The sequence below is a fragment of the Dreissena polymorpha genome, chromosome 13, assembly GCF_020536995.1.
Source record: "Dreissena polymorpha isolate Duluth1 chromosome 13, UMN_Dpol_1.0, whole genome shotgun sequence".
NCBI lineage: Eukaryota > Metazoa > Mollusca > Bivalvia > Myida > Dreissenidae > Dreissena > Dreissena polymorpha.
Genome location: NC_068367.1, coordinates 72,510,215 through 72,521,150, shown reverse-complemented (window position 1 = coordinate 72,521,150; position 10,936 = coordinate 72,510,215). Strand labels below are relative to the sequence as shown.

Here is a 10,936-nt window from a genome sequence, read left to right as displayed (position 1 = left end):
TTTCCCAGGCTTTACAAACGGGCTGGACAGAATGTAAACACTTCATAAAGATCTTTATTTTTGCTAATTTCTCAAGTAATTAAACTACATTTGCAAAAATTTTCAGTGCATAAAAGACAGTTTTTCTTGAAGTTTGTGCCAATATCTTAAGGTATAAGTATAAATCATTAAATACGTCTGAAATCGTTGACAAAATGTCACGTTGTGTGAAGCTTATTTATGTACAATGAATGCAGCAGATTCCGAATTTTTTAACAAGAACACGGGCTTATTAAATTCAATGTAAAGTAATTTCCTTGTATTTCACAGTGTCCAAAGCAGCATAAAAATCTGTCTATTATGCTCTACTAGATATTCTTATGAAAAATAATTTTAAAAAGTTATTTGAAACAAAGCACCACTTTCTGTCCTGTACACATCCATTAAAGTTAAAAGGGGGAACCCAACAAAGTCACATGATCCTGCACCCTGAAGAAATGGAAAGTGGCACAATTTTTTTTAAACTATCACATGTAGTACTTCAGGACTACATGCATCCAAAACTTTGACCAAAACATTGGGAATAAAGGCAAAAAGGAAGTCTTGTCGTATCAAAAGTCCAGTCTTAGCGGAAAGTGTCATACCTGATTAGCATACTGCACAGGCTAATCTGGGACGAGACCTCATGCACATGCATTAACCCTTTAAGTGCGGGAACCGAATTTTGAAGGCCTTTGAAAACAGTTTGGATCTAGATGAGACGCCACAGAACGTGGCGTCTCATCAGGATCCAAACTGTTTGCTATTCTGATAGTATTCTTTGAAAAAAATCGAAGAAAATGCTTATTTTAGAAATTCTGCAGACGACATTTTAGCAGACGACGAATTTCCCAGCATGCAAAGGGTTAATCCACATTTTCCGAGAGCGGCTACAATAATTTATTTTTACTTCATAACACTGTATTTACCCTGTCCATTTTTTGGTTTTGGAAGGTGTAGTAAAGCATGCATGGACATCCAGCATAGCTGGCCGCCATCCACTGTATCAGGGACTTCAGGTGGGGATCCCCACCAAACGCACCACACCCCCAGTTCCCCGTAGTGATGGGACGTCCGTGTTTCCGCTACAATAATAATCAAGAAGAATATATAACTGAAAATTAGTATTTATAAGTGCATGCTACCAAAAGCTATTAATTTTACAGGAATCTGGATTTTGTAGCCATGGGACGTCCATGTTTCCGCTTAAATAATAATGAAGAAGAATATTTTACTAACGATTAATCTTCTACAACAGAAGGTGCAGACTGCTGGAATAATGTTTTAACCCTTTTCATGCTGGGAAATTTGTTGTCTGCTAAAATGTCTTCTGCTGAATTTCTAAAATTAGCATTTTCTTCTATTTTTTTCAAAGAATATTATCAGAATAGCAAACAGTTTGGATCCTGATGAGACGCCACGTTCTGTGGCGTCTCATCTGGATCCAAACTGTTTGCAAAGGCCTTCAAAATTCGGTTCCAGCACTGAAAGAGTTAATCAGCTTAAGCGAGAAATCAACAGCAGCCTTTATGTTGGAATTTCATGACTGACACTGTTGAGTAGAAAATAAGAACAAGATGATCAGTATTTTCGTTAATCTGTACATTTGTAAGTGTTTTATTCTGTACATTTGTAAGTGTTTTATTCTGTTCATTTGTAAGTGTTTTATTCTGTTCATTTGTAAGTGTTTTATTCTGTACATTTGTAAGTGTTTTATTCTGTTCATTTGTAAGTGTTTTATTCTGTACATTTGTAAGTGTTTTATTCTGTACATTTGTAAGTGTTTTATTCTGTACATTTGTAAGTGTTTTATTCTGTTCATTTGTAAGTGTTTTATTCTGTACATTTGTAAGTGTTTTATTCTGTACATTTGTAAGTGTTTTATTCTGTACATTTGTAAGTGTTTTATTCTGTTCATTTGTAAGTGTTTTATTCTGTACATTTGTAAGTGTTTTATTCTGTACATTTGTAAGTGTTTTATTCTGTTCATTTGTAAGTGTTTTATTCTGTACATTTGTAAGTGTTTTATTCTGTTCATTTGTAAGTGTTTTATTCTGTACATTTGTAAGTGTTTTATTATGTACATTTGTAAGTGTTTTATTCTGTACATTTGTAAGTGTTTTATTCTGTACATTTGTAAGTGTTTCATTCTGTACATTTGTAAGTGTTTTATTCTGTTCATTTGTAAGTGTGTTATAAGTACTGATGACTGGAGTAAATTACATGTTTACCGGGTATGTAAACTTTACCATTGTAGGAACCAATAAAAAAAAAATTTATAATCACTCAAGTTCACAGATTTCTTGGAAAATAGGTGGAAACAATTGGGTTAGTAACACCAATAGAATAATCTATAAAAGGTTTCAGGGCTAAAAGCTATCAACAAAGTAAATACTGTAAACATTTTAATATATGTAAATTAACCCAAATTGGCAGTTTTCTACAAGAAATCAATCATTATGACAAACACAACAAACTGAATAAATATTGAACACATTTATAACATGTACATGTACTCAAAACAAAATAAGAACATTTCTACAAGAAATCAATAATTATAACAATAGCCACAGTTGAGCACAAAACAATTGTATTTGATCAAGAGTTGTTAAGATGATGCAACAGTTTCACTCTTAACCCTTTATTATCAACATAAAGTCAATCTTGTATTTAGAGACCACTAAAGGGAGTAACCAAAAGTGGTCTCTTAATAAAATGGTCTCTAAATTAAAAAGGCCATTTGGGATAAATGCGGACCTATTATTTTCAATCCAGATGCAGGATTATCTCCTTTTGACACAATGATGTCAGCTTGTGTAATCAAATGAATCTAAATATAAATAAATGAATAAAAGAAAGTTTTACTTAAAATTAGTTTTATTTGTCCTCTAATTCTAAATACAATGTAAATGGTTTGCACTGCAGAGAATGGGTTTTTCCGACTCCAAACTCATTCGCGATAAATTTACATGCACTTTTACTCTTCGACACTTCCTATACCCGAATTTTCTCATTTAACGTTAACACTTTCCGTTTTGACATTTTAATTTCTGCATTTAAGCTTATATATATATATATATATATCTTACTCGAGTATGGTACATTGTACATAGGGAAATAAATAAAACACCTCGATTGAAAACTAAATAAACAGACCTGATTGGAAAATTTACCAACACAAACTTATTAGCATAATAACAATTACAATTTTTTAATGAACGGATTTCGACACATATTACAGATTAATAGTTTATTAGTTTATTTTTTACATCTCTCGAGAACACTGTGAAAATGTTTGACGCATAGGCGCATAGTTTCTGCAATAAAATCGGCGATCAAATTTGTCATTTAACGTCCAAGATAATAAACTCTTTAATCCATAGACTGTTGGCAATACATCACTGTATTATTCAACACCACAAATTGATACGCAGTCAGCATTATCACCGGTCAGAACCAGTCATCGAGACAGAGGAAAATGGCTGGTGTGAAATCAAAACAAAGATGTAATCGATCATCTTATCGGCTTAGATAAACAATTTACACTGATTTGTACCTGAATGGTCAACAGATTTACCACTTTTACCGCAAAGCAGTCACTTAATTCAAGACTTGGACATCAAAATACACTAAAATCAGCGGTCGCTGGTCGCGTAAGACAAAAGTCGCTTAATACAATATGAAAATGTAGTAAAAACGCTCGGGCGGGATTCAAAGTGGTGGCATAAGACAAAGGTCACTTAATTCAAGTGGTCGCAAGCACAAGATTGACTGTACATTGTTTTCAGTACAATGATAACATTCCCTCAGGTGACTCAAATATAACATACCCTTAGGTTACTCAATGATAACATACCCTAAGGTTACTCAATGATAACATAACCTAAGGTTACTCACTGATAACATAACCGAAGGTTACTCAATGATAACATTCCCTAAGTTTACTCAATGATAACATACCCTAAGGTTACTCAATGATAACATATCCTCAGGTTACTCAATGATAACATACCCTAAGGTTTCTCAATGATAACGTACCCTTCGGTTACTAAATGATAACATATCCTAAGGTTACTCAATGATAACATACCTTAAGGTTATTCATTGAAAACATTCCCTCAGGTTACTCAATGATAACATACCCTAAGGTTACTCAATGATAACATTCCCTAAGATTACTCAATGATAGCATTCCTTTAGGTTACTCAATGATAACATACCCTAGGGTTACTCAATTATAACATACCCTCAGGTTACTCAATGATAACATACCCTATGATAACTCAATGATAACATACCCTAAGGTTACTCATGTGCTCACGTCTGGTAATGGCCACAGAGTTGATGAGAACTTTAGATGCGAGCACGTCCGCAAATTCCTCAAGTTGACGATATGGCAAGTCATAGGCGTCCTCGTAATCCCCGGAACTAGGCGTAGACTCAGAACAACTGCCTTCCCTGCAGTGAAAAACATCAAAAAACATTCTGACATTGATTTTTTCAATGTATGTTGAGGCCAATGCTCATTTTTTGTCACTAACTTGTGAAGGTGGTGTTTCACTCAGGATAACTGCCATCCCTAAGGTACAAACTATAGCCCCATCAAGGGTGCATGGTGTTTAAAAAAACATTCTAACATTGATTGTTCAATTTCATTGTATACTGATTTTTCTTTTTTGTAATAAACATGTTGACATTTGCAAGAAAATTGTCAATAATGACAATTTCAAAGTCAACAAACTGACAACAATTTTGGGCGTCTTCAATTCAAGCCATATAAACATCTACTCTTTCAGTAACAGTTAACATCAAAGTGACTTTTAATAATTTTTCTTAGACTGTAATGTAAAAAACAGTTTCACTTTTTTTTAAGAATTAAAAAACTGATTTAGCTTATTATAATGGGAATTTTTTTGTAAAGAAGTGAATTGTTTTCTAAACAGCTGCATTCCATGTAAATATTAAGCCAATTTCAGTATCTATGCCGATTAAATTTTTTTAAGCAAAATAGGGGTATAATAGAAAGAATTTGGGAGGGTGAAAGAAAGAAATCTTAAAATTATCTGAGCCTTTCATAAATAAAACTACAGTGACAGTGACTTTTTCCCCAAAAATTACAGCCTTTTACAGGCTGTTTCCCAATGGCAAAGAGCAACATTTTTTCCCAAAAATCGGACCAAAATTGAAACAAGAGGGCCAAGATGGCCCTAGTTCGCTCACCTGAGAGGAGTCGGTTCATTTAATCTTTACCAAACGTCAAACTTGACCTAGATATTGTCCAGACAAACATCCTGGTCAAGTTTCATCATTATTGAACCAAAACTCTGGTGTATGGAGTGTTTTCGTTTTTGTAAGATTTTACCTGGTGACCTATATTTTGAGTTGACCCCCCTTACCAAACATCAAACTTTGCTTACAAAAATAAATATTTTGACCAAGATTCATAAAATCTGAAACAAAATTGTGACCTCTAGAGTGTTCAAAAGGATTTTGTATAATATAATGAAAATTTGGACAATCTAATCGCAATAATAATATGGCATTAATTATGTGATTTTGCTCATTATCAAACTTGACAGATCTTTCAGCAACTTTCATAAAGAATGCTTGAGAAGTGTGAATACTAGAGTGTTTACAAACCAAATGTGGACGAACGGACTACGGACAAAGACCAATTCTAAAACCTCACCTGAGCAATCAGGTGAGCTAAAAAGTGTGTTTCACCGATCTGAGCCATTTTCCAACTTGTCCGAGAAATCAATAAAACCAATGTATTGACTAAGTTTCACGATGATTAGGCAAAAAATGAGACTTCTATTGTGTTCGATCACAAGGTTTCTCTGTAGTCACATAAGGAAAACTGCCCCCCCCCCCTGGCAGCCATGTTTTTTTACCGATCGGGACCATTTGCGAACTCATCTGAGATATATATAAAACCAATCATTTCACCAATTGAGCCAAAAAAGTGACTTCTCGAGTGTTCACATGTTTTCACTATATACATATAGAGAAAAATGCCCGGACCACTGGCGGCCATGTTTTTTCACCGATCTGGACCATTTTCGAACTCGTCCCAGAAATCAATAAAACCAATGTTTTGACCAACTTTCATGATGATTGGGCAAAATTGTGACTTCTAGAGTGTTGACAAAGTTTCTCTATAGCCAAATAAGGAAAACTGCCCCGCCCACTGGCGGCCATGTTTTTTAACTGACCGGAACCACTTTTCAACTCAGCCAACATATCATTAAGACAAACATTTTGACAAAGTTAGATGTAGATTGGACATGAAATGTGACTTCTACAGTGTTTACAAGTTTTTTCCTTTTTTGGACCTAGTGACCTTGTTTTTGACCCGGCACAACCCAGTTTCGAACTCAACCGAGATTTCATTGGGACGTAGCTTCTGACTAAGTTTCAAGAAGATCGGACAATAAATGTGGCTTCTAGAGTGTTTACGAACAAATGTGGACGGACAGGCGGACAGACAACGGACAAAGACAGGTCACAAAAGCTCACCTGAGCAATCAGGTGAGCACAAAAAAAGATACAAACCTTTTCAAATAAACTAAACATTTGGTTTAGTGAGTTTATTATACAGCGGTATAATTCCTAGCACTGTATAATATAAATAAACAAGATGTGTTTGTGAAACACTATGTCCCCGTATATGACGTTTGACCTTGAAGGATGACCTTGACCCTTCACCACTCAAAATGTGCAGCTCCATGAGATACACATGCATGTCAAATATAAAATTGCTAGCTTCAATATTGCAGAAGTGACATTACATTAGCAATTTTGACCCACATATTTGACCTTGAAGGATGACCTTGACCTTGACCTTTCACCACTCAAAATGTGCAGCTCTATGAGATACACATGCATGCCAAATATCAAGTTGCTATCTTCAATATTGCAAAAGTACTCATAAAATGAGCGATTTCGGCCACATACATTTGACCTCTGACCTTGAAGGATGACCTTGACCTTGACCTTTCACCACTCAAAATGTGCAGCTCCATTAGATACACATGCATGCCAAATATCAAGTTGCTATCTTGAATATTGAAATATTGCAAAAGTGAACATTAAATGAGCGATTTTGACCCATATATTTGACCTTTGACCTTGAAGGATGACCTTGACCTTGACCTTTCACCACTCAAAATGTGCAGCTCCATGAGATACATATGCATGCCAAATATCAAGTTGCTATCTTCAATATTGCAAAAGTTATTGCAAATGTTAAAGTTGGCGCAAACCAACAGACCAACCAACCAACAGACCAACAGACAGGGCAAAAACAATATGTCCCCCACTACTATAGTGGGGGACATAAAAATGCAGTAAAGCATGCACTTATAAAGGTTTCATTTTCCCAATGACATTGTGTATTGCGCTATTTTTCCCAATCCAAAACGCACAAGCTGTATAATATAAAGCAAAAAAATATATCACTAGTTGATCAAGCTAAGTCTGAACAGAAGGGCACAACCCCCTGCTGTCACAAGGTCCCACTCTTCCCCACTGGAAATCCCACCAGATCCTACTTAATCTATGATCACATTTATATACAGCAACTTTTATTTTAAGTTTCAATAAATTGACTAAATTTTCAAAGTGAAGCTCGTTTGATTAGTAATTAAAACAATGTTTAAATGAAAAGACATGTAGTATCATACTAGTATGAAATATAATACATTCATATAACACAAAGTATACTGAACCTATGCCAAAGGAATATGATCACCTGTGCTAAGGTGAGCACCCTGCCCTTTTCAAATTCTACCTGAAGAACCCAATATTTTTCTTTTTTTTACAATGTACCGATTTATTTTTGATGTTTGAATGACCTGTGACTTTGTTTTCATTTCATGTATACCGTAATTAATCTAAGTTTTCGGACACTAAGTTACGAACACTCCCTTTTTTGGCTAAAATAATTATTTTTCGTGACTCTTAATTTTCGAATATGCGCGTTTTCGTCTATCATTAATGACTCTAAAGTTTCAGACAGAATATTTTAAAGCACTATTTTACCAGATTTCGGCACTGTATTCGCTTATCTGGTGACACTTTGATCATGGGGTTTACAAACGGATTAAAATCATTAAACCTGTGAGATGCATGTCTGAGGGCGATAGACCATAGCATTTGGGTAATTGGGTAAATAACCGTGTATACCGATAGAAAACAATCACTTCACCCAACAGCATTTAAATGTTATTGTCATATTAAGGAAGCAGCATGTTTACTTTTGTGTTCTGTATCATTGCAGGCAAAAGTAAGCAAAGCCCTGAAATTGTTTTTATTTTAAAGTACAAAGACTATTGTGGATTGAATTATTGCTTTTATTTCTATATAATTATTATTTTCTGACATTTATTTTTTTCTCAAAACTTTTGGACACAATTTTTTTTTTTTTCTGTATCTAAATTTTCGGACACGAAAAAAATAATTATTTTTAATTGTCCGAAAACTTAAGATTAATTACGGTACTCATGACCTTATTGCTTATTGTATTTTCAAGTAAACTATTTAAGTTTTTACCAAAACAAACAAGATTTTTTTATTTAACCCACCTGTCCATTTGTCTCTGGCCATTCTCTTTTTTTGTTCTATCTTTGCCATCAGTTTCTTCGCACCAAGACACGATCTTGTTGCCCTGGTCCACATCTCCAACAAACTTCACACTTCTCAGAGCCTCCATGGCTGCATCCAGAACGTTTTTTGCAAGAATCTCTCCGTACACATTGACTTTAATTAACCAGCATTGAGAGTCACTGGAATTACCATTGGCTGCTAACGATACAGCTTCACACAGAATTGTCATGGCCAAAGAACCTGCCAGATCAGAAACGGAATGAAAAATAGAACTGCTAATGTCATTGTGCATTGAACAAGACGATGTGACGATTGTTTTACCATTTCTCGAGACATTGTTGGCAACCTTATGCATTTTGCTTGCACTCATTTCATTATTGTTACTTTTTCCTCCAATGTTGCTATTAAGGCTTTTCAAATTTCCTCCCTGGTTACTTCTCGCACTTCCTTGGCCTTTCTGGTTACTTTCCTGGTGATTCCAATTGATGCCAACGTGCCGTGAGGAGACCACAGGTATATTTTTCATGTTTGACCAAGACGTCTTTGTTTTAGCACCACAGGAGGACTTTCCACTGGAACCAAGCAATTCTTCCTCGAATGAGGCCAGTAATGGGTCTCTAAATGAGCTAAAGGTGCTGCAAACCGACTGGCTGGAGCTACTGACGCTAACGGCGTCAGCACCAAGAAGTTTCAACGGCGGCACTGATACATCAACTTTCATTAGCTCCTCAGCAAATCTGTAAATTCAGTGAGAAACATTCTTAACCCTTTACCACTTGTGATACAAATTATTAAACCTTTAAAACTAGTGATTAACATTCTTAACCCTTTAACACTAGTGATAAACATTCTTTAACCTTTACTTCTTAATCCTTTACAACTTTTAATACACATTCTTAAGCTTTCACCACTAGCGCTAAACATTTGTAACCACTAGTGATAAACAGTATAAACCATTTACTATTAGTGATAAACATTCTTCTAAATCCTTAACCACTTGTGATAAACCCTCTAGCCCATTACCGCTAGTGATAAACATTCTTAACGCTTTACCACTTCTTAATTTTTTAACACCCAGATACGCATTTGTACCAGGTTGTAATCCCTTGACAATCAAATCAAATTAAAGACTTTTCTTTCAAGATTACAAGATTAACGGCTCCATTTCAAAACTTCAGATACTGATGAGAAGCAAACAGCATAAAACCTGAAAAGCCTGCTTGTCTACAACTCACTTTGAAAGTGCTTTGATTTCTTATGAAGGCCAGCACTTACAAAGAAATACAATCATTTACTATGATAGTCCACAGTATACTAAGAAAATTCAACCTTTAACCCTTTCAGTGCGGGAACTGAATTTTAAAGGCCTTTGCAAACAGTTTGGATCCAGATGAGACGCCACAGAACATGGCGTCTCATCAGGATCCAAACTGTTTGCTATTCTGATAGTATTCTTTGAAAAAAATCGAAGAAAATGCTAATTTTAAAAATTAAGCAGACAACATTTTAGCAGACAACAAATTTCCCAGCATGCAAAGGGTTAATAACAAATAATAGCACACACTTGAAATGTCCAGCACCTATACACCTACAATGATCAAAAATTTCTGGAAAAAAATGATGATGTACTAGCATAGGCTTTTACTAACACTAGTTGCTAGTAAAGTGGACAGCTTACTAGTTTTTCCCAGCCATTACTAGAAATGGTACACAAATAGTACTGTAGATAGATTAAGCATTTACTAGGAATTGAAGAAATTATTAGACAAATTCATGCGGCTTGTAACGAAAACAGATTATATTGGAAACATAAGTGGGTTACAGGCCAATACACAAAAACAGCACTGGTTCATGTAAAAAATATTCACTCTTTTGAGTCGTGTTCTGTTAGTGTAACAATTCTATACATGTACATTTTTCGCAAATTTATATTTCATGGATTCACAATGGAAACCTACACCATACAACTTTGTATGCACAAAATTTGTGCAAACAGTGGTAAAATATAGATATTGGCCCATATAGCCAATGTAATTTATATTTCTGAACTAGGTATTTTACCTTTCAACAAGAGCAACGCATAACGGGTGCAGTTTTTAATAAATGAAAGCTTGTCAGAATTTTTATTTTTTAATAAGGTCACAGTGACCTTGACCTTTGACCTAGTGACCCAAAAATGGGTATTGCATGTAAAACTCATCAAGGTGCATCTACATATGAAGTTTCAAAGTTGTAGGTGGATGCATTTTGATTTTAGAGCCAATGTTCAAAACCTTAACAAAATGTTAAGGTTTTAGCACGAAGCGGACGG

At 34.9% G+C, this 10,936-nt stretch overlaps 1 protein-coding gene across 4 annotated transcripts in view; it reads right to left on the bottom strand.

Moving 5' to 3' along the window:
• The window catches only part of LOC127854454 (uncharacterized), a 45,790-nt gene that overhangs the window by 4,090 nt on the left and 30,764 nt on the right, over positions 1 to 10,936 (bottom strand). For all 4 annotated transcript variants that reach the window (XM_052389496.1, XM_052389497.1, XM_052389495.1 and 1 more), the window contains 3 exons: positions 8,604 to 9,362; positions 4,317 to 4,476; positions 948 to 1,103 (listed from right to left, as the gene is read on the bottom strand). In XM_052389496.1, the coding sequence (XP_052245456.1) occupies positions 948 to 1,103; positions 4,317 to 4,476; positions 8,604 to 9,362 (1,075 nt within the window). The remainder of the gene's footprint in view (positions 1 to 947; positions 1,104 to 4,316; positions 4,477 to 8,603; positions 9,363 to 10,936) is intronic.